The sequence below is a fragment of the Onychostruthus taczanowskii genome, unplaced genomic scaffold, assembly GCF_017590055.1.
Source record: "Onychostruthus taczanowskii isolate IOZ18803 unplaced genomic scaffold, ASM1759005v1 scaffold37, whole genome shotgun sequence".
Lineage (NCBI taxonomy): Eukaryota > Metazoa > Chordata > Aves > Passeriformes > Passeridae > Onychostruthus > Onychostruthus taczanowskii.
Window position 1 is genome coordinate 4,724,825 of NW_024501126.1, and position 24,838 is coordinate 4,749,662.

The following is a 24,838-nucleotide window of genomic DNA, read 5'->3' on the forward strand; positions in this document are numbered from 1 at the left end:
ATAAACCTGAAAAGGGATTTCCCATAGCTTTAAATTAATCTGACAGGATCTTCTCTTGTTTCACAAGAATTTATGCTAATACTTGTTTGTGATTGGATTAAAAAGGAATTAGCTTTAATAGAAAAGTCAAATTATTGGAATTCAATCACAGATTTTCTTCAGAGCTCTTAGCTAAGAAAACTTGATTTAATACAATTGAAGAAACCTTTTGCTATATTCTTAACAAAGAAATAAAACCCAAAAAATATTTAGAAAATAAGGAAAGATTACCTCTTTGTGCAGCTCTTAAAAATGTATTTTTCACCCAACTCAGAAATGCTTCTTTTGTGTCATCTTCAAAATTTCATGTTTTTCATTAAAAATATAGAGCAGATTCTGGGATTTTGCCGGCAGGTAGAACCTGGTGGAAATCAAGGATTGTTTTGTGCAATTACAGAAAGTGATCAGCAATTCAAAACCCATGTCCTTGTTTCAGTTTTACTTCAATGATTCAGATACTTCAATGCATTGCAGACAGTAGTATCTCTTTATTTTATTCTAATAAATTCAGATCTGGGGCTAGGGTTCTCTGTTAAGATTGTTTCTTTTTTGAACACGTAAAAAATTCTTTCACTCAGAGGGAGGGGAACAAATTCTACATTTTATATTTCTGATGTAGTCTCAAGAACAAGAAGGCATATGTAATTGTTCGTGTAGAAGTTTTTGCCTTCCCCAGCAACAATTTCAGCACTGCAAATGCAGTCCAGCATCTCTGACTGTAAACACAGAAATCCATCAGACTTTGCTGGGAGATGAACTCAGTCCTAACTGCCAAACGTTGCTATTTAATGAGATGGTCTCTGCTGTGTGTCGTGAATATAAAGGAGCTTATTGACTCCTGTTGTGAACCAGTGTTTTTAGGTTGGGCACAGGAAAGGCTCTATGGTTTTGCTAAAGGTAAAAAAAGATGCAAAAGTATTTCTTTGCAGTTTTATTGCAGCTTTTTATGTTGATGTTAGTACCAGGGAACTCATGTTAAGCAAAGGAGAAATTCCCGAGTATCCTTCCTATTGAAAACATGTTCCTTTCCACTATAACACTGAAAATGTGCCTTCTACATCACAAAGGGAGATGAAAGGATATTTTAATAAAAGGATGACCCTCTCAGTAAAAATGCCTATTTTCCCCATGTGCAGCACATAACACCTGCTGTCTCCCTATAAAACAAATGATTGATTCTGAATCACTTTGTATGGCAGAGTTACCTTGGGAACAAAATCGTGTACCAGCTGTGTCACAGCCATCACTCGGCAATTAGCTGATCTGGTCCTCAAGCAGAAACAATGTCACTTTATCTCACAGGTCAAAGATTTCAGGTCAAAAGAACACAGCTTTGTATTTAATTTTGTATGTCTAAGTCAGTCTGCAAAATGCTGTAAAGAGACTTATGGGGAAAACTAAGAGGAAATCTTATTCTGTTGCACAGAGATTTAATAAACTGAAACTAGCCAAAATTAAATATTGCACTTGTTCTCTGAAAACATATATCACTTTCAATACTGAGGCAACAGACCTTCCCATAAAATGTTACCCAGCTGCTAGATGAATCATGTGATAATTATGATAATCATGGACTTCATGATATTAGAGGTCCTTTCCAACCTAAATGATTCTACGATTCCATAAAATGCAATCTTATTCCTGTAACATAAGATAAAGACAAAGGGTTTGTTTAATTCTTTATTATTCAGTATTTTGAAGAAAAAAAAAAAAGCAAATTTAATCAATTCAGGATCCTTAGTGAAACTAATACTGCTAAGACAGCTCAAGTGGTGACTTCACAAGATTATATTTGCTGTATTGACCTCAAACTTCCGAAAGCACTATGGTTTTGCTATTTTACTCATAAAAGCATCTTGAATGGTGAGACCTCAGTTCCCTAATAAATAATTCTATTTTATTGAAGGCTTACAGGTCTACAGTAATTCTTTGAGATTACACCTTCCCTTATGAATCTGGATGCCTAGGCATGGCTACAGAACAAGAGTGCAGGGGGTGCAGGGGTGCAGGTGCAATGAATTTTTTTCAACCCTACTCATTCCTTCCCTCTCTTTCACACACCAGGGAAGCAGTGAGAGGAGCAATCAGTTCAAATGACTCTGGAGTTAAAGAAAAAAAAGGCAGCATCATGCCAGCCCTAAAAGTATACCACTCTGACTATTATGAGTGACAGCTTGCAGCAAGTTCAGTCTGGAGCCCTGGACCTGAGCTTGGTCCTTGAAATAATTTTACACGCTTCCCTAAAATTGTAGGAAGAGTTTTGCTAAAAGTGATCTCTTGAGGTCTAGCACAGTCCCCAGCTGCTTGCTCTCTTCCTTTTACTTTTGCAACACGTCCTCCCCATCAGTACAGTTTTTTGCAAATGACAAAAAGGATCAGTAAAGGTGATGCAGGGCAAGGTGGAGATGGGTACAAAACACAATGAATACAAAAATAGGTGACCAGCAAGTTTTATTCGTTCACCAGCCTTGACGACAGAAGTGTGGAATGTGTGAAAACCAACTAATCATCTGGATTCCTAGCAACCTTCTAACAGGTGCACGGCAGCTACCCATGGAGAGCAAGGCTTCTTTATTCTGTAGCTCCAGCTTCCCAAGTTCAAGCAATGGCCTAGGAATGTGTGATCACTGTCAGAGACGAGACTCTGCTTTACAATCATCACTGATTGTTCCTTGCAGTGCAAAGATACCACACTTGAGACAGGATTTTGACCACACTTGAGACAGGATTTTGTCTGAATGTGTGGATTATCTTGAATTAGGAAACTAGTCACCCAGGGATTTTACACTGCTGGGGGGGGGGGGGGGGGGGGAGTTATGCTATTAAGGGGGGAGGGGGGGGGAGAGGAGGCTTCTGGAGGGATAGGAAATATCAAAGAGACTTTTTGATGTAGAAAAGAAACAATCCTTCCTTGTTCCTTTACAGTGAGATTGTTATGAAAAAGGTGAGTTGGGGTTTTTTAACAGTGAGCTGCAGAGCAGAATTGCAGTGATCTTTATCAGATTTAAGTGTTAACACCATCCTCTGTCTTTCTAAATACCTCTGGATTTGTATGTTTTGGTGCCTAAGAAATATTCACACGTGAGACAGTATCCACAGTCTGTTGATTGATAGAAAATATTGGGTATTATTTACAGAGGAGGAAGTAAATCATCTATTCCTACAGAGATAAGGTTACAACAAAACTAAGAACTAGTCAAGGCTGTAAGGGATGGGTTAGGAAAGGATTAATGCTAACAGTAACAAATGTTACAGTGAAGTATTCCTGCAAAGGAAAAGCCTCCAATTAGGATACAGGCACAATTTTTGTGTTATTCTAACATGAAATAGTTAATATTGCTTTAAAAATCCTGGACATTTTGAAATATCTGACAGAGATGAAAGAAGCAACATGTAGAGGTAAATTTTTATCTTTGATGACCTGTCATGAAATGTATTGAGTACCAGCTGCTGTGAATTTAATTTCAAAGTTGTTTTTGACAGCTTGTTCCAATTATATCCTTATTGAAAGGCTAGATTTTTGGTAGATTGACAAGTTTCCTTTTTATTTTTACCTTCTAATGAGCAAAACAATCTGTTACAGTATATTGATCCAGCTTATTTATTTCTTGATATTTAAAATATGGTCTGTTGTCCTTCTCTTCAGATACTCTTACCACCTGCAGTACAGCAATAAATATACTTGCATTTTCAAAAATAAGTGGGGGGAAAGGTGACTTTGAAGGAATTAGTGCTTTTTCTGTGAATTGAAACTATATTAAGAGCTGTGGGCTTGTATTACTTAGAGAGAGGATTAAAGTGTTTGAATGTGATGGACGTAGGCACACTAAGGGTCATTACCCCCTCCAAAAACAATATATGTAAATATATAGCCTCCTAAGTGGCATGGATTATGACTAACATTTAGATATTATCAGCATCTGTTGGCATGGTTGTGAGCAGGGCATGAGGACCTGATTGAGGATACGGCAGTTGCAGAGTCATCCTGTGAGAGTGCTCGTAGCACACGCAGAGCGTGGGAGCAGCAGACAGTCCCTGCATCCATTCAGTTTCAAGAGACACCATCAGCACAGGAGAGCTTCTCAAAGCATGGGACACAAAAGCCACAGCTAGTAGCAGGGGACATTTTCAATGAGGCAAAGAAATCTTTACTAAAGCAGGTTTAGACACTGCCTAGAGAAGTGACAGAATCACCATCCTTGGAAGATTTTAAAACTGCCCAGAATGAGGCCTTGGCTAACCTGATCTGGCTTTGCAGTTAGCTCTGCTTGGAGTAGGTGACTGCAAGAGGAGCTTCCGGCCTAAAACCTTCTCTGAGTCTATGATTTTTTTAAAAAGAAGTTATCAATTAAATAAACTGCTCACCCAGGCAGCAGCGAGAGCATTCTGATCATCCATCACCTTGGGAATCCAGAGTACATTCCACTTACTGGGGAGAACTTCATAAAGGCCAGAAAGGAACTGGAATGGTTGAATGGTGGTGTGAAAAAAACAAGAGAAAGGACCATTATGATCCTTCAGTAATAAGGAAAGAGGAAGGATGATCAATACTGCTGGATTAAATGCAAAAGTATCCTAGGACTTTCCAGGCATGAAAATTAAGAATAAATAATTTTAAATGCTTCAGGGGATGAAAGGCAGAGAGACAATCAGCAGAAATAATAAGGAAAGAGGATACAAAAGAGGCAGAGAAAAAATAACTCAGCTGTAGAAAAAATACTTACCACCAATTTCTTATTTCTCTACATGAGGGATCAATATATGGTAACATGAAACCAGTCCAGGGATACAAAATATAAGCTTTAAGATAGGAATGCTGCAAATAAACCAGCAGAAAAATTCCCAGAAATAAAGTTCACAAGGTTAAAAGAAGGACCTAGTCCTGAGATTGTAACTGATGGTATAATCGATGGAGTACACCTGATCCAGATAATTCAGCAATGGGGGTTGGGTCTCAACTTTGTTGATATTAATTACATTATATTTTCATTTCACTTGCTTTTCCTGTTAATTTAATAGTGGTGCAAGATATTAATGCTATTACAGCTCAAGTAGCATCCTAATGAGATGAATCAGATTATGACCCTAATACGAATTTCCACATGTGTGAGCATTTGAATTTCCATTCTGTGAAACAAGAATGGACATTTCAGAAATACACCTGTGGCTTTTCATACCATGCATGAAAATGCACACATGCACGTGGAACATCATTAACACTGCAAGACTGCATTACTAAACATTCTGGTCAGGACATATTTCTACAGTAATTGTGTTCTTGCTTGTTTATCTTGTAGTCTGAATGTTAAAAATAAATTCTGTATGCAGAGTAAAAGCACATTTTTGTTTATTCTGCTGGGATAATGTGCATTCATACTTTAGTAGTATATAATATAGATTTGATTTATTGATAATTCTTAAAAGCATGCAGTATTTTCCATCTGTTCATTCAATGGGACTGAAAATCAGAAAAGCATAAGAATTTCACCTTATGCTTTGATGCTGGGAAATGCAGAACACATTCAGCTCCCATTTAACTTTAGGATAGCTGACCAGAGTTTAAAAACTTTGTACTATGGACAAGGAGATAATAACATTAAAAGTTTATACCGTTTATTGAAAAAAAAAAAGTATACTTTCATCTAATACAATACCCTCTCCCCAGATATCGAAAATCTATGAAACCTTACCCATATATTCAAAAATCATTGGAAACAGACAAACCAGATAATATAATTATTTTTAAAATATCATAGATTAAATAAAAATCAGATATTTTTGGTGGTTTTTTGCAATGATGTGCATAAATATTTCTGACAGATGGTTGTTCAGCTTGATTTAGTTTCTAGTAACTTCCCTGTACATGGCAGATGATTCTATCATCAGGTACCCATCCTTCATTCACAACTTTCAGCATTTAAAGCTAAGCACAAAAATATCAGATTATATTTCCCCCTTTTTTGCTATTTATTATTCTAAGTGTCTTTATTTTGTTTTTTTGAGGGGAAAAAAAAAGTTGATGTAAGCTCAGGCATTCTTTATCCCAAATTAGTTCTGTTATTTTTGAAGAAACAGAAGAATGCACACAGACCTATTAAAGGAGAAGGAATATTGAGTATTTTGCAGTTCATTGCTTGAAGAGAGTGCACAAAAAAATCAATTTGGCTAATTGAATATAGTGCTACAATGCAGTTAAATGTCTTTAGACCCCTTCCAACAGAAAAAGCAGGTCTGGTTATATTCTTATACTTATTCTATCAGAGTTAAAATATTTTTGTCAGCCAATACTTCATTCCACTGCTAGAAAGGTTTTCTGCACTGCAATCTAAATTTCTTTTACTGAGCTTTTATCATCTTTATCCTTATTAATGTTTCTCTTTTTTGGTGTTAATGAGTTTTAACTACTTGTAGAATAAAGTAATGGGTTTTGAACAAGATGTACAGGCTGTTGTTCCTTTACTTTGTCATGTATCTTCTCAGAGTTGAGATCATTTTGACTCTCTGCTTTCAAATCTCTCCAGGATGTCAATACTGGGTAACAAGAACAGCCAAACAAGATTGCACATAGAGTCTTTGTTGTTTAACAATTGCTTAGAGTGCCTGTTCTTTTCCTGGTGTGAGATGTTGTTCTTCATGTGCCAAACAAAACTTGGCAAAACACGCTGCACTCTTTCTGATTTATTGCCATTGCCTAGTCTCTTTCAGACTTTATATTGCTGAAAGGCAAGGAGACTTGGGCAAAGTCAGTTTAACCCTCTCTTCTTGTTGTGCAGCTCAGGGGGGAAATAACCATGCACAGGAGCAACTTGGAAGGACTCTCAGTGTGATAAATTGGGAATAGCAGTTGTTTGTGAACAGCCACAGAACTTTCTTATAATTTTTATTCACCACTCAGACAGATAGCATTCTAAATTCTTTTTTAAATAGATAACTTACTTTTGAAGAGAGATAAGAAAGAGTATTCTCTAAGCATGTGCAATTTGCCACTGTCTTTATTGGCTCTTGCACTTATTTATATCAAGGTGTACCATCCTCCTCCTGTCTCCAAAAGGAAAAATATACAAAGGAAAAAAAGTCTGAGGAAAAAAAAATATAAGAAATAAACAAATAAACTAGCATGAGGGAGAGAAAATGAAAGTAAAGGAAAGGAGAACAGTCAAAAAAGTAAAGCTGAAAAAAGAGCAGGGGATTGTATCACCCTTGTCCTAAAAGTCTTGCATTCTCTTGATTTGGCTTTAATATTATTTATTGAGCTCACCATCTGTTCATAGATACTGATGAGGGCTTCTGCCAGCTCTAGGGCAACACTACTCAAGATGTTCCTTCCCTGTTCCCACTAAAATGTAGCATTAATGGATCAAAGCAAGATTTTTGACTGCACGGATTGAAAGCACTGAACAAACTCTCATTAATACATTTTCAAAACATCCCTATGGATCACATATTTGTGATTTATTTGTGATTAACCTACTTCTGAATGAGAAACATAATGTTCTTCTAGATCACAGGTGTAGTGAGAAGAGGCAGAGGGCCTGTCATTCCTGTTAGGCATTTTACCTGTCCAGAGCTCTGGTGGTGGCTCTCCACAGGTACTCTCTTCATGCTTTCTCAGGATCAGCACCACTCATTGTCATGCTTGCAGTAGTTAGGGCGCCTTGCCCAAACAGCCTTCCTTCTAGCCCTCTCACTCTCCTTCCAAACTGCCCCAACCTCTTCAATGTCAGTTTGCTGTGGCACCTTTGGGGATGCACAGCAGGTACAGGAATGAAGAACAGGGAGACTGACTGATCCAGCTCATAGAAGTGAAAAAGTTCTGCTGTGCTACAAGTAGGAACACGTTTTGGATGAGCAATTTAAGTCATTAAATTGAACTTCGTATCTCCCTGAAAACAATACCTAAAGGGTTTCCTCCTAATAATGGTTTTACGACTTTCCTTCTGGCAGCAGCCCACTGTGTGCCAGTAAATTCCTCCTCTTGCTAAGCACTGCAAGGCAGAATCTGCCAGCTGCACTGGAATGATGTGCAGTGCTGTCCCATGGACATGAAGAGTGCATTGTTTTTTGGCAGTGCTATGGACAGCTGAGGAGTGCACTCAGCACTGATGTGGTGTTGCTTTGGAAAGGATCCACATTGGACAAACTCTCAGGCACACAGTGTGATCCTGTGCAGGGCCAGGAGTTGGATTTAATGATCCTGATGGGTTCCTTCTGACTCAGCATATTCTACTCAATGATTCTGTGATACATTTGCATCCAGGGTTCTTATTCTACCTGATGTTGAATGCCTATGGAATGCCTCTGTGGACATGTCAAGTCTAATTACACTGAGATGAACTGCAGTTATGAAGTGGGGAGCAGGTACCAAATCCTGCCTGATTTAGGCAAATCCATTAATCACTACAGAAGGCAGAGTCTGAAGGTAATCCTTTGCCCTTCTCTTTTGCAGACATCTTCTAAAATAGGCTAAGGTATTCCTAAGGTATTCCTCTATAGATACAAGCAATTTTGAATTTGTTTAGTGTGTGACCAAGTCTTATTAAAATTTTTGAATGAGTTTGTCTGGTCCTTTTCACTAAAGCGTCCATGACAGACAATGAGAAATACCCAGTGGACAATAATAACCCTTGTAGTTTAGGTTATTTTATCTTATAATATGCTGTTAATTTTGTAATAGGAATGTCCAAGAAATGTTGAGGCAGTATCTTCACTCTCCAGTGTAAAACACTTCATTCATAAAGTTATGGCTTTTCTCTTTGATGGGTGATACAAAATTTTTGTTTCCCATCTGCATCTGTTTTATCAGTTAGACACTGCTTCTGGACTTCTAAATTGTTTCATACTTCACAGGAAGGAGATGTGCAATAAAGGCCCATTTCAACTGTAATAAAAATAGAATCTAATACGGAACAACATATTACAAGTGAAGACATCTGTTCACATTATTATGAGAGCCTCAGTCCAATTACATTCACTATAAATTATGGAAGAACAATTGAGATAAAAATATGCATATTATTGTTTCAGAGCTTAAGGCTGAGTTGAAGATTAGAGCTCCATGCATCCTGAATTCTGAAAGCATTCCCTGAGATATCGCAATCCAGACTTAATGCAATAACATAAAAAATAGTATTCAAAAACAGGTAAAACACACCTTTGTAAATATATTTAAACATTGGTTGGCCAAAAAAAAAAACCCACAGGATTTAAAATATCTAGGATTTAAACACTGTCTCTAAATAAGAAACTGTCATGTCATATTGTCCGGGACAGTACTCTCCCAATATAAAATTTACCTTCTTTTAAAATTGATACTTGGTTTACGTAGAAATCAGGAACATTCGATGCAATTCCATTCTTTGATGTAGCCATATCACTGGTGAATTTAACCTACTGTCTTAAAAAAAATAATAAATAATTTCTAAATTTATTCTAAATAAATAAATTTCTAAAAATAATAAAAATTTCTAAATAATCTGGCTCTATTGAGATGAGAAAGGATTTTGTTTTTTCTGCAGGCATCAGCAGGATCATAGGATTATAGAACTCTATATGTTGAAAGGGACCCATAAGGATCATCTTGGCTCAAACTCTACCTCTTAATGGAACCAACTTAGATCACATTATTCAGGGCATTGAGCAATTACATTTTAAATAATCCTGAAGTGTGGCATTTAATGAAGTCTCTCAGCAATCTCATTAATTTTTTTCCCCTAACAATTAATTAGAATTTCACACTTTGCAATGTCTGTCCATTTTCTCTCACCCAATCATTTTTATCCTTAAAAAGCATCTCTCTCTGTCTTTTCTAAACCTTCTCTTTTAGTAGTCAAAGAAAGCAACAGGACCCTTCTCTTATCCTTCCCATAAATAGTAATGGCGTGGCAAAACTGGACACATTTGTCTTGGTACATTTTCAGCAGTGTTGGATAGAGGGGGGAAAACACTTCTCTACCTGCTGGCTTCACTCTTGCTTATGCAGTTTCAGTATTCTTTGAGCTTTATCACAGGGCTGCACAGTTGACTCATCATGTTGTGTTCCTGAAAATCCCCAGGTCCTTTCTGACAGCAAATGACATGGATGAAAGGGAACTGTTTAAGGCTGGCATTATCCCAGCATTGTTTCTTTAAAGAAAAAATATAATAACCAGGAAGAATATGAGACAGGTCCACATTCTAGCAATTCAATTTGAGTTTATCAAAAACTGTTGATTTACTTCATGTTGTTGCTACAACTTCAGTGTGTCACAATCTATTAATACCTCAGAGCTTCATCTTACCTCCATAATAGGGCTTTTTATGAAATTAACCATAATTTTCTTCTCACTTTTGATACTAATAACCTATAATTGGTCCAGCACAAGAACGTGAAATGCAGTCTGTATCTACTCTGCAAATGAAACTACATTTGCTGGCTGCCTTCAGTGACTCTCTCTGGTCAGCCATTGGAAGCTGTCAGGCTGCTCTAGTATTCTGGTGTGAGAGCATCTTCCCTTCACATTTCCTGATGTGAGTGTACGTTCCTTGCCTCTGTGCTGCAATTAGATGCAAAAAGTTCATGGACAAAAATTCCTTCTGGTTTTCCTAACTTCTGGTAGGATACCTTATCCCACATGCTCTTTGCTGGTTATGATAAGAAGTCACAAGCTGGAAAGAAAATACACGTTTTGCATCTTATTTCACAAATGACTGACACAAACCTGCAAAACACTTGAAATCTCTAACAACTGGCAACAAAGTGGGAATAGCAGTGATTGGACCACAAGGCAGGACATAGGTGAGAAACAGTGGTTCATGCTTTGGAGGTTACATATATACACATATATTTGGTGTATAACCTCTGTATAGACAGTATCTGGATTTCAATAGCTTGTAAGAATGTTCCTTCTCATTTCAACACACAGAACCTTTTGGTTTCCAGGAACACTACAAGGATCTCAGACTTCTGCAAAGAGTGAAAGTTACTCAGGACTACGAACTTGTGTGGGGTTAAGAGGGTAGGAATACAGGGTAGGTTAACAGCTTGGAATGATTATGTCCTTAATTTAGTGCTGCAGGTACAGCAAATGCCTTGTTATTCATTCAGCAAATGAAAACTAAACTGGGTAAAGCATATCCACTGCAGAACATCTACTTGGCTATCACCTCCCAAACTCATTTTCTTTCCCCTTACATAGATTTGCTGATGGAGAGCTAATGCTTAGACAACAAAATAGGAAGCTCAGATCTCTATAGGAATCCAGAATTATTTTATAAACATATTCATGAAATACAGTTATTTACCATAATTGTTGTCATCAAAGATGGCATCTACTGGGCTTACATTTCTATCTTGTTAAGCTTTTCTATTTTTTCCTTTTTTTAACATGGAAAACCAAGCAATTTTATCCACCTTTCTATTGCTTTGATCTATTGCAGTAATCACTGCTTTTCTTTTACAGTGGATAAATAATCAGTATTTTCCCTTTTTTTCCTGGCCTAACTTATTTTCCCAGTCCCTCTCTGCATGTCATTCTTTCTGAAGTGATCATATCCTTCCTCTTAGAATTCATTCACCAGCCCCTGGATGCAGATCTAGTCTGGGTTTCTTTGCATGCCCTGGTCTCTGAGCTCCTGTTATGAAAAATGTCCTTTAGTGATGGGGTATCATCACTTGCAGTAGATCTGTTGCATCTTTTCTGAAATAAACCCTACCAAAAATATCCAAAGATCTTTTTAACTCTAAAGTTAGGTCTCATGAGAACACAAACTGGACTGCAGTTATTTTGCTGACAATGAAAATTCATGTATTTGGGGAGAGATAATTCAGAACATCCATAAACAGCTTTTGTAAACAACTTTACCTGTGCTGATTGTCCAGGCAAAGTTACATCAGATATTACAGTTATAACAAATACCTCACTGGAAATGTGTGCAAAGCCTAGTGCAGTCCTCACTGCTCCTTTCTTCAGGAAAACAACCAAGGGGAAAAAAAAGAAAACTACACCAAAACCAACACAAAACAAAACAAACCCAAACCAATCTTCAAAAAGTCTTCTGATTCTAAGCAAAAATAGTCCCAAGTCCTGAGAAAGAGAAATTACTCTGAGCAAGTTTCAGACACGTTTGGTGACACATGAAATGAGCTGTGTACATACCTGGATTGTCCTTTTGGAGGAGATATGACAACAGTATCTTGATTTTTAGTGTGACCTTGGTTTTTTACTATCATCTTATAGTGCAAGAATTTCCTCGTAGGAACTGGAGATTGTTCCTTCCCTAGGGAAGAACTAGGTGTGCTTATGGTGTGGCATGCAGGAGAAATAAGTGACAGCATAGAGGCAGAAGTCTACAGCCAAAGAGAAATCTGAACAGCTTTAGACTTAGTTTGTGCTTTTCTTAATAGATCTGAGGGAGCCTATTCTTGACTTGCAGGGCATAGTCTGAGGTTTTCTTCCACATTTGGTACAAAAAGTGACTGACTTTTTATGTGCACTTAAATATTTATTTCACTGCTTCTCTCTATACATCAGCCATTGAAAGACTGTCCAAAATGACAACTTCACTGAGGCAAATGTGCTACTCATTGCTCAAATACAGTGTGCTAAATAGATTTGCTCTATCAGCAAAATTATTAACCACTGTCATAGTGTTTCAGGAATTTTTTTTGTTCATGAATCCAAATCTCTGATCCAGCATATGTAAAATTATGACTCTAGATAATCCAAAATATTATCTGGGAACATCTGCCCTATCAAGTAATTTAAGTTACATGTTCACGTTACATGCCAGTTCCCTGGTTGTTCAAAATACTTACACATATGTAGGTTTGTCTGTTTCTGAGCACCACCTCAGACTAAGTCCAACTAGTTTACTCTGCAGAAAATGTAAATGCAGTTCCATTGCATCACCAACTGAAATGGGAAATATGGGTAAGTGCATGGCAGAACTGGCTCTTTCTCCCAAACTCAACCATCTTGACACAAAGACCCATGGCAGAGAGCACACGGGCGCACATTATATCAGTGTTACAGAAACTCCCATTCTGGTGGGGTGTGACAGAGTCCCTCATGGTGTCCCAAAGGCTTTGAATGAAAAGCACAACACCTAACAGCTGTATCTTGGGGCCATGGGCTTGGCTTTTGGTCTACAAAGACTGTGTGGTTCAGGCAGCCAGTCCTCTTGCTCCCAGCTGCATGGAGCCGGCCTCGCTCAGTTCCACACATCCAAGCCAGGTCTGGCAAGGAGGGGAAATGAATGGAAATTTGAAGGACACATGAAGGACAATGTCACAGATGAATGCCAAGTCATGTGAGCAGTTCCAGCTACTGGGAAGCTGCTATAAGGACTCCCCAGAGCCGTCTCTTCTCCAAGATGAGCAGCCCAGCTCTCCCAGCCTTCCCTCATGCTGAAGATATTTCGTCATCTCCGTGATCTCGTGCTGGACTGTCTCCAATAAGTTCACATCTCTTTTTGTCCTCAGGAGCCTGGAGCTGAACACAGCAGTCCAGATATATCTCACCAGTGCCAAGCAGAGGCAAAGGGTCATCTCTCTTGACTGCTTCTCCTAAAGCATTCCGAGATGCTTTTGGACTTGGCAGGCCCCAGCTCCTCGCTCCTCTCCCAGATCCCCCAGACTTGAGCTCCCCTAAAGTGCATGTGTTTATCAAGCTTTCACGTTGCTTAATGCTTTGAAAGCAGAAATTTATCCATTCACAGCAATGCTCCTTCTGCAGCTTGCTTTAGTCATTGAAATTCCTTACAAGTTTCAGTTACCACAAGGAGGAGTATTTTTCATAAAAGGGCTGTAAACAGCATATCATGTGAACATTTTCACAGCAACACATCCCACCTCCCAAGACAGCATTTTAGCTGGCAGCTAAGTTTACTTTACAATTTTAGCTCCTAAAGGTGGCAGTTGTAAATCTGTATAATATTAATTGTTGTGGCATATAAAGCAGTCAACATGACAATTTGGCAAAAGCAGTTTCATAATGCAGAATGTGCATATAGCATGTGGACTATTAATAAGGAAGTCCCCTGCTGGTCAACAGGATTTTTGTTAGGATCATTATTATTGTGATAGTAAAATTACCTTGATCAATGTTCTATTTTACTGGTACATTTCTCTTGAGTGCTCCTAATGGTACAATCAGACATGTGCAGGTCAACCACTGATTTTCTTTTATATAACATTTCTTACAATGAAAAGTAGAAGCATGGCAAATTTTTGGAGATAAATTGGTATCCTCATTGGGGGGGAAAAAAAAAAAAAAGTGGAATGAATGCAAGAATAGGCTGGTTTATATAGAGGCATATTGATGTGCAAAAGTTTCAGTGCACATTCTGTTCTTGAGTTACAGAAAAAAACTAAGAGTATATTAGTGCACAAGAGGCAAAAACAAAGTATAGTAAAAACTGGGGAGAATCAAAAAGTGCCAGAAGCAAACACCACCTGTTATTTCCCTCTTTTCTTGCTCTGCCCAAGGCTGTGATCCATTTAAGCTGGCTAGAGCTTCACCTAAACAATGAGTGCTTAAAAGTAGACTCAAATGGCTTTGTCCTTTCGGGTACATCTGCCCTATTGCCAGGAAATACTGACATATGCCTCTTAGCTGTAAACAAGAGAAACTAGCCAGCCACACTACAGAGTCAGATAACTGGATAAATTGGCACCAGAGAAGTCCTGAAGCTTCTGCAGGGACCAGATTTAGGGATCTGCTGCAGGTTCCAGATCCAGCATGTTTATATTTGTGATTGTTCTGAATGCAGAGAAAAACTGGGAGAAAGAGAAGCAGGTTTATATTTGGTATGATCATCTTATAAGATGATTTGGACATATTGAGCACAGTTCTGACTCAATGCATCTTCATACAGGAAAAAAAGGTCATAATTTTTAGTCTTTTTCTGGCATCAAAATCCTGCACTGCACTCTGTTCAGAGAGATAGATATTTTCAGGATAGACAAACCTCTGTGTTGTGCCTCCTCATGGGGTTCAGCTCTGAGAGGTTTTTTCTGTACTCTATCTACTGCTCTTTTAAAGCTTTCATGGCCATTATTTTATTTCTTCAGGTTGTTGTAAGTGGTCTCTTAAGCCTTTTTTTCAGGCTAAGGGATAGTGTGGATTCATTTTGACATTTGCTACTGTTGGTAAAGCCTTCAAGTTTTGTTTTTACTTGATCACTAAATGGGAGCTTGATCCGACCAACAGATCAGTCCATGAAAATGACTGTGGCAGATTGCAGTCCCTTCTGCTGTCAAGCTTAGTGAGACCCTTTCACAAAGAAAAAATCTTTGCAGCTGCCAAGATTAAAAAAATTGTACCCTTTTTTTTTTTTTTAATATGTTGTGCTCATGTGTAAATGCACTAGGATCCTTCTGTGAAATGAAATTAAAAAAAAAAAAAAATCCTGGAAAGCTTTTGAAGGTCTTACACAGTTTCAGCCTTAGGTGAAGTATTATAGGTATGCTATAAATCCCCAAAATCACACAGGTTGTAATCAAGATGTTGGCTCATCCCCAAAAATACAGACAGAGTGTGATACTGTGTCCTTTTCTGATTTTGATCTAGTACACTGGTGCACTTCGTTTCATGCAGATTGATCAAAATCAATGTCTAGCTCACAGATTCTTAATTTCATTCTGTTGTTCCAGGATACCTGCCCTCAACTGAATCGCTGTGCAAGATAATATATGAAAAAGAAGTAAAAGGACTGCGATCTAGATATTGCTTCAAGTAGCAAAATCTATGCTGTTCCCTTTGTCTGAAGAAACTCACTGTGTATTGGGTGATTACCTCTTTCCTTCTGCTTTAGTCGGCCGCTTAATTGAGGTCCTGTTTTACAATACTGAATAATGCATATCGATTCATAGCTTTCAAAAAAAACTGCAAGAGTAAGATTGGCATCTGGTGGACTTGACAGATGCACGAGGCGCTCACAATGCTTTTCTGTCAGGCAATTCAGTCCCCAGAAAAGGAGACTGCATGACTAATGAGTTTTGCACCTCCTCTTCATGTGCTCATCTGCTTTCCCATTGAGGTAATTTACGAGGCACTTCTGTGAGTCACGGTTAGCACACTGAAGTGGCAGCACTTGGTGGCAGCCGTTATAACAACCATAAAGCAAATAAAACAGGATTCAGGAAAGTGGGAAATGAAGTCTTGGCAGCAGAGAACACCTGTTTTCTGTTTATGCCATCACTAAATATTTGCAATTCATTAAATAGTCACAATCAGAGTTTAATAACATATTTGCATTCACAAATGCTTTTACAAACCAGAATTCTTGCATAATTGCTGGACTTCTGAAGAGCAGGTTTTCTTCATCTCTACTAAATGAAAACTTTCATACCAGTTTGCTATGATGAAGTGAGTAGTTTATGTGACAGCACTTTAATAAAACTTTTGATACTCACATGACCATCTGCTAAAGAGAACAGAGCAGATATTCCTGAACTGTCACAGGGAGACACTTCTGCAACCCCTACAGACACATCTAACCAAGCAGCAGATGGGGCTCAAAATAAACTTAATGTGTTTGAAATGCAGTTGTGTCACAAAGACACACTTGGAGCTGAGGACAGAAAGTCTTTGGTAACCATCAGAAAGCTGCTGCTGCCTACAAGGGTCAATAGGGAGCCATTTAGTTGGTTCTTTGGAAGTGTATCAGTACAAGTACAGTACATCACAGTTTTTTCTGTGTAGTCCACTGGTTATTGAGATGAACAGAAACACTGTGTTTCATGAGAATAAAATAAAGCAGGGAAGACTGTGTTCAGTCAGGAACACAGATTTGAGGTAGATCAAGACAAACACTGACTTATTATGTGATTGATTTGTTCAAATAGGACTTATTCTGACAGAATATAAAAGTAGGGTTGTCCAGGGTCTTTTAGGGACAAGCCAATAGGACAAGTCATGAATTTCTGTTAGCATCCCAAAAGCTGTATTGCTAGAATTCCAGAAAGCTGAGCAATGCTTGTATGCATGTTATAAAAGAGGACATAAGAAAGTGAATGTGTCCAGCAAGTCATTAGATATTTTTATGAAAGCAGACTTTTGCTGACCGTGACAAACATCTAGCAATCCAAAGCTGAGCTAATCATTAGGGAGAACAGAGACAGGAAGTTCAGTAAGCAGTACAAAACACTGAATCAGTGTTGAAACTGGCTGCATGAACAGCAGTCCTGCTGAGGGGAACCCAGAGACAATAGGGAATGGGAGGCTGAGTACAAGCTGACAGTGTGGTACTACTGTAAATAGGGCAGGTTATGGATTGCCCCATGTTAGGATCATGGCAAGCAGACTGAGGGAAGTTCTTAGCTTCCTTCTCTCAGTATTATTATTAATCCCCATGTACATGCAGATAGGGGTCCTTAAGTTTAATAGGGCTGTGGGAGAAACTGGAGAGGGCCCGGCAGATAAAAGCCAGGATGGTACACAGAATGTATGTGAGGAGCTGGACTTGGGTCTTGTGAAGAGGAGCTGGGCGTTCAGAGGGGTGATCAGCCTAAGTCTGTGCAAATGGCAGCTAAAAGCTGATGGTGCCACTCATCTCTGCAGAAGCTCAAGATGGACATGGGTTGCAGTTTTAGAGGCTTAAGGTGCACATTAGGAAAAGATACATTCACCAGGAACGTAGTGCAGCACTGAAATGGGTTATTTACGGGGCAGCCAGAATCTATGATTTTGGAGGTTTTCAAGACTTCTGAAACATAAACATGACTTACTTAATCTGCTGCAGCAACAGCCCTGTTTCAACCAGGAGGTTGGAGTACAGACCCCAAGAATTCCCTGCCAAACAACATTTTTTTACAGTTTTTGGATGGTGTCAGGGTTTAAAACCAGCTGGCAACAAAGTACCACACATCCACTTGCTCACCTCCCCAGCAAGATCAGAGAAATAATTGGAAGGGCAAAAGTGAGAAAACTCCTGGGGTAAAGACTGTTTTAAAGGTAAAGCAAAAGGTACACACACACAAGTAAAGCAAAGCAAGGAATTTATTCACCCCCTCCTGCGGTCAGCCAGGTGTTCTGCTATCCCCAGAAAAACAGGGGATACTTAGACACTGATTCAGGAAGACAAATGCCATCATTCCAAATATCTCTCTATTCGTTCTTCTTTCCCCAGCTTTATGTACTGAGCATGATGTCGTATGGTCTGCAACATCCTTTTCATCAGTTGTGGTCAGCTATCCTGGCTGTGCCTCCTTCCATCTTCCCATGCACCCCCACCCCTCTCACCATCGTGCCAGTATAAGTAGCAGAAAAGGCTCTGTGTGAGCCCTGCTCAGCAATAACAAAAACATCTCCATATTATCAATCTTGTGTTCAGCACAAATCCAAAACACAACCCCATACCAGCCACTGTGAAGAAAACCAACTCAACCCCAGCCAAAGCCAGTACAGATTGTTTTCTGATCCAAGCTGCCCCACGTAATCTAGTTCTAAGCAGTCTGAAAGGAGGTGAGAAGACTGAAGCCATATCGGCAACACACAAGTTCAAAGGCTGCCTTAAAACTGAAGTCAAGGATTCATAGAGATTGCTTGCAAAGGCATCCAGAGAGAGAGAGTGGAAAACAAATCAAAACTCTGAGAAAAGGCAATATGAGATGAACAGAACTCAAGCTGAAAAGAATTGTTGAGAGGTAAGAGTACTCTAAGCCCATTTTTTAAGGTTAAAAAGGTGAGATGGTATACTGCAGCATCGAAATAAAAAGTTACATTTCTGATACCATTTGCACAGAGGCGTCACTCCTTTATGAAAACAAACATTGGCACTCAAAGAAGAAACAAGGATTCTGCAGAAAAGAAGTAGCTTCTTCCCCTTCTGCACAGACCTATGAAGCCTTAAATCTTTCCCTGCCTGGGGAAGTCTGGAGAAGAAAGATGAGATGAAAGACTTGATTTGTTGGAGAGACCCACTTCAACTGCCAAGCTTAGCAGGGCAGAGCACCCTGATACACTTACAGGCTGTGGTGAAGCACTTTCTACTTACTGAAGTAATGAATTAAAAGTAGAGGAATGGCATAGAATTTAGCAATTTTCTAAAGATGAGTCTAAAGGTGTTTAAAAAGTCAATGTATCCATCGATTCAAAAGCAGTTCTACTTGAAAGCTGTTTCAGTAGATTATACCTAGGTCATGTGTGCAGAAATTAACATTTCTTGAAGGTTAGTGTTAAAAGTGCAGGGCCATGATGATAAGGACGTGAAGAAGATCAGAGGGCTGGAGCACTCCCCTACAGGCTGAGAGAGCAGGGGTTTTTCAGCCTGGAGAAGAGAAGGCTCCAGAGATACCTTAAAGCAGGTTTTCAGTACTTAAAGGGGACCTATAACAAAAATGGGAACAGACTTTTTACGAGCACATGTAGCAGTAGGATGAGAGTCAGTGGCTTTAAACTAGAAGAGGGGAGATTCAGACTAGCTGTAAGGGTGACATTTTTACAATGTGGATAGTGAGGCCCAGAGAGATTGCCCAGAGAAATGGTAGATGCCCCATCCCTGGAAACAGCCAAGGCTAGGCTGGATGGAGCTTTGAGAAACCTGTTATAGTGGAAGGTATCCCTGCTCATTGCAGGAATGTTGAACTAGATGAGCTCAAAAGGTCCCTTCCAACCTAAACCATTACTTGATGCTGCTCTATGATTAAACTCTATACATAGCATTATTTCAGAGGTGAGACACACACTTTTGACAGTAGCACAGCCATTTATTGACATAAGTCAACCAAGACCCTGTGTCTCAGTGCTGAAACAAATCTACCTACAATTACCCAAGACAAGTCTGACCACTGCAGTCTCTGTGGTTCAGAGGTTGAGTTGGCTGCATTTGTATCATTTTCTGTTAACTGAAACTGCTGATTTATGGATCAAATTTAAATTTTAACATGAATTTGGTAATTGTGCTTATTAATGCACTGCCAGTTTAGTAAAATCATAGTAATTCAGCTTAGTGTATTCTCAGTTAAGTAAATATTGATCTGTCCAATACAAGCGAGTTGTATGGAATGAACATTGAGACCTTAAGTAACCTTAGACAAGAAATTTACGACTCAGCTGTCTCTCTGCAGGTTCATTTCCTCTCAGCAGCAATTCAAAAAAGAATGAATCCACTGCAGAATTAGCTTTCTCCAGAAATGCAAATCTTCTTCAGCAGAGCTGCATTATTTAAGCAGTTTTATTGCTCAAGCAATTGGGGGTGGCGTCTTCTTGGAAGAGCTTATAGAATTTATAGAGTGTGAAAGTTACAGCAATGTGCAACCACAGTACAGAGATGGAGATAGATGCAAGACAGGAACCTGCACTGTATGGAAAGACACCAATTCTACACTTCATTATGATTTTAGATATAACCTTCTCAGCCAATGCCTCTGTTCCACATCTGTTGTTAAAAATTTGAAGTAGCTCATAATCTTTGTATTTATATTTTCTTCACATGTCTGAATCATTACATTCTCTTGAAACCCAAGGTTAAAGATACAGGGTCTCATAGTCCAGCAACCCTGTTGCAAACAATCTTATGGCATAATATTTTGAAACCTTAGTTAAAAAAAATTGTTTTCTTGCCTTCCAATGTAGAAGCAGATAAATCATGTAGACAAGGACATTTCTGAAGAAGAAGCAGAACAGCTTCTTCCACAGTTACATATATACCAGAAAGCAACATAGACATATATAAATTTGATCTATTCAACTCCTTCAATACTGAAAAGCATTTGCAGTCAGAAATTGAATTATTTTGGGGGTGGGCAGTGGCAGGATGCAATAGGGAAAGAGGAGATGGAAGAAAAATTACTATGGCAGCATGATGTTACATTTTTCTAGTTGTTAGACAAAAATTACTTTAATTTTACAGGCCAGAGAGTGATTCTCTAGTCTGCTATTTAAAACACAACTGTAACATTTGAGTTCCTCATAGCCTTGAATATTTTCACACATTCCATCTTCCCAAAGAGAGCACAAGTGACACCATCCTGAAAGAACACGAAAGCATGGGTAAATTCCCCAAAGTAGTTGAGTAAGTCAAGTAAAACTATCTAATTTCCAGAGCAGAGCTGAGGAGCATGTTTTGAGCTGTATGAGTTCCCTACAAAGAACATGATGAGAATTAAGGTGCATCCAAATGCTGACTCTAAAGAGCCAGCTCAGACAGACATGTTGTGAATATTTGCTTCAAGCTAACATGAACCCATCTCTCTGCTGGTTACACATGGAGTCAGATGTGATTTGCTTGAATGTAAATATGTAAATTGTAAACCTTTTCTTTTAGTCAAATGAATGTTACCTGGAACAGCTACAGTCTGCCTAAAGTAAGCTGATGGAGAACATTCAGTACACATATGACTCTTAAGTCTGAGTTTTCTCTGGAGGCTTCCAGGGCAGATCTTCAGCTGCTGAAAACTGTTCCATCATCCTCCTGTAACAGTAGGTAGAAAATTTGCCTCATAATTCAGCACTCAGGCTCATTCTTGCTGCTGTCTTAGAGTGCAAGAATGGGGAGTGTATCTTCTTGTCTCCTCAAAAAGTTTCCTAGTCATTAGGCCCTGGGCTGTTTGCGACATAGCAGCTGGGAGACAGGGACAAAGAGAAGAGGTTTGGATGAGAAGTGCCACATCCTCTCTTTACCTTTTGGCACAATGAGCTGTTTGCAATGGAACTGCAGACTGCCTGGAAGGCAGCTGGAAGGGAGAACACCAGCACATGCTCTCACTTGCTCTGGATACTGCATCAAGCACTCAGGGGCCCCTGTGACCCACAGCTGCTCCCCAGCTGCTGCACACAGAACCCCACAAACACACACAGAACAGGGAGCCCCACAATCAGGAAAAGAGAAATGGAAATTCAGGGGAAGACAGGATGGACTGCACTGGTGAGGCACTGGTCATGGCTTTTTCACAAAACCTTTGTTCACTAGCTCAGGTCTCTTGAAGAAAAAAAGTAATTAAAATGCTAGCTGCTGCATCTGTAGGTTGCCAGGAACCGAGCTGGATGTGGCTGCTGTGCATGAGGCATGATTGCACCAGCCCCACTCCCTTCACAAAAAATGCCTGCCTGCTCCAGTGGGGAGAGAGTGTTTGGATTTTCGTATGCTTTGTTTTCACAATCAGGCATTAGTTATGCTTAAAGTCCATGAATCTGGTCTTGTGGTTTTAAAAATAGTAAAACACTCTGTATAAGCTATGCGGCATGGGGTTGGGGGTTTTGTTAAAGTGGTATTACAAAATATGAAGATAAGACTTGTGTAACAAGCCAGGAAATTTCAAGAACAAATCTATTTGCTGTAAGATTCTCATTTTTACAGTTTCAAAAAATTTTCTTGCAAGACTTATTTATGGCCAGTCCCACATCCTGGGATCCAAATTAAATTCTTCCCATCTTATTCATTTAGTGAAGAACATAGATGTGTGAAAAGCCCCTAAAAGCAGGTATAACATAGAAAATGATGCAATAATCCACAAATATTTCAATATGGAGAATATTATGCAGTTAGCATATAGCAGCTAAATTAGAAACAGGTAAGCAACAAAAATAATCCCCAAACTTCACAAACTCATTTGAAAGGAAAAGTACAGTTACAAGAGTATCCAAATTTGAAACATGCTCTGCAGTATCCTTAGCATATGCTGTTTACTAACCCTGCATTATGACAAGTATTCAGAGCCTTCTCACTGAAGGAGATGGTCTGATGGTGTTATCTGGAATAACCCTCCTCCTCCTCCATTTTAATGCTGGAGACAGTAAAACATTCAGGTATTCAAGGATTTGCATGCATTTTTGGAAACTGTAGGCTGAGTTCCCTGTTATTATTTAACCAAAGAATCAAGACTGGCCACAAGTAGCAGCGAGGCATTAATGCATGAGCTTAGTCTTTATAGTATGAAACATCAAAGGGAAAGATAATTAAGAAATTTTGACTGAATTAAATACAATTGATTTGCCTAACCTGACTTGTGGCACGTGGAAGGTGGCTCCTTCTCCACTTTCAGGACACTTGCAGAACAGGTTTGGTGACCTGGTAGCAGGAGAGAAGCAGAATGTTGCACCTGTGGAAGCATCCAAGCTGTCCATGCATAAACCACTTACTACTGACAGGAGGCAATGGCAGGGGACAGTAGTGGTAGGTTTCCATTTGTGGTGGACAGAAGTCCCCATCTGCCTCCTTGGCTTGCCATCTAGATCAATTCATGGCTTGCCAGGGGCACAGATCCAAGATGTAGCAGAGGAACTACCACAGATCTTGGGCTATCACTCCCTGCTGCTTATCCACATGGGTGCCAGTAGCACTGCCAGAGGAGATCAGTGGGGTCAAGAGTGCCTACAAGGATCTGAGAGTGAGGATCAGGAATTATAGGCTGGCCAGCCTGCAAAAATCTTGGACCAAGGCTCCTTGGAGCACATTTCTGGGCCTATGCAGAAGAAAGTAATTAGGAAGAATTATCATGGGTTTACCAAGCATCAGTCATACCTGAACAATCTGATTGCTGTCTATGATACAATGATTGGACAAAGGGAGAGCAGTGGATGACTTTAGCACTTGTCAGCCCTTTTTAGAACACTCTTCCTTCTCTCGACTTAAAAAAATAAAAATTACAACCAATAAAGTTCTGTAGTATTGCTACCAGTCACCACATGGGTCCTTAGCAGCTTATGACCACAGTGAGCTGGCATGGAAGAAGAACTCACACAAATAGTTATGCGAGTCAACTTATGGCTTTGCCATGCTGCAGATATATGGAAGATATTTTCATATTTATTTCCATGAAAAAACAATACAGATTTCCATTGTATGTATACATTTTTCTCCCATGTATAAGCAACGGTCCACACCCAGATCTTATGGTGGGGGTCTGCAGTCCAGCTGAGTGGATACGGGCTGCCAGAGCATGTGGGGTAATGCCACAAATAAGGAGAGGAAAAACAAATAGAGTGTCAACAACACGGCATGAAACTGAAGTGATCAGAGCAGTAGTTGTAGAAGAAACCTCCTCAATATATGTTCACCCTGACAATAACCAGTCACATTTCTGGAATCACCAGCAACATTGCAGCTGCAGGTTTAAAGCATTGTCTGGAGACTGAAGTCTTGCCTTGCTCTCCGGCTGAGAGCAGGTTCACCTTCCCCTTGTCTTTCTTGTACTTTTCCCATCTGGGTAAGTAAAGGCATTGCATGGAGATCTGCTGACATCTTGAGAACCTTCTCTGTCACATCCCATCAACGCTAATCACTCTTCTTGACCTCCACTACTGCTTTTAAGGTCTTCCCTTTCTAGGTAAAATCATCCAAAGCCTTCTGCTGCAAATGTCTGTAGGTGATGCAACGTGCTCATCCCTGAAGGGCACTAAAGCCACTCCACTCTGCCCACAGGCACACTCACATGGGTCTGAACAGACCATTCCTGTTTCTGTCAAGTAGTTCCTTCAGAAACAGCTCCAAACATCAGGGTGCTTCTTGACAGCAATCAAATGGATGTAGGAATAGGACACAGGTACTTGCTTTCTGTGTGAGACGACCTATGGAAAATATTCATCTGGGGCAAAACTTCCACAGCTGTCCAGCTCCTGAAGACAACAGCAAGAACACAACCATAGAACAGCCTTCTCCCCATGCTGGCAGCCCATCCACACCTTTGCTTTTTAGCTCTACCACCTCTGTATGATGATGTTGACCTATTTCTCTACCAGCTTTTTTCTGTAATGATTACATCTAGACCAGTAATTATTCCTGAATTAGACTTAAGATTTTACTTTTGCCAGCAATTACTTCTTGGCCTTTATATACAAGGTGTGCTTCCTCTTTGCACATAGACTTGAATGCAACATCA

At 39.4% G+C, this 24,838-nt stretch overlaps 1 protein-coding gene across 5 annotated transcripts in view; it reads right to left on the minus strand.

The window, feature by feature from the left end:
- MED10 (mediator complex subunit 10) overlaps positions 1–24,838 on the minus strand; it is a 67,719-nt gene that overhangs the window by 23,857 nt on the left and 19,024 nt on the right. The window contains exons 4-5 of one of the 5 annotated variants that reach the window (XR_005953211.1): positions 4,405–4,500; positions 271–400 (exon numbers count right to left, since the gene is read on the minus strand). The exons of 1 other annotated variant lie outside the window; for it this stretch is intronic. Coding sequence is in view for 2 of the 4 variants with exons in the window: in XM_041411805.1 (XP_041267739.1) it covers positions 356–400; positions 4,405–4,500 (141 nt within the window). In the remaining 2 variants the exon portion in view is untranslated. Of the gene's footprint in view, positions 1–249; positions 401–4,404; positions 4,501–22,959; positions 23,029–24,838 lie in introns of those variants that run through there. 3 more of the 5 variants (XM_041411805.1, XR_005953212.1, XM_041411808.1) reach the window with 3 other exon arrangements.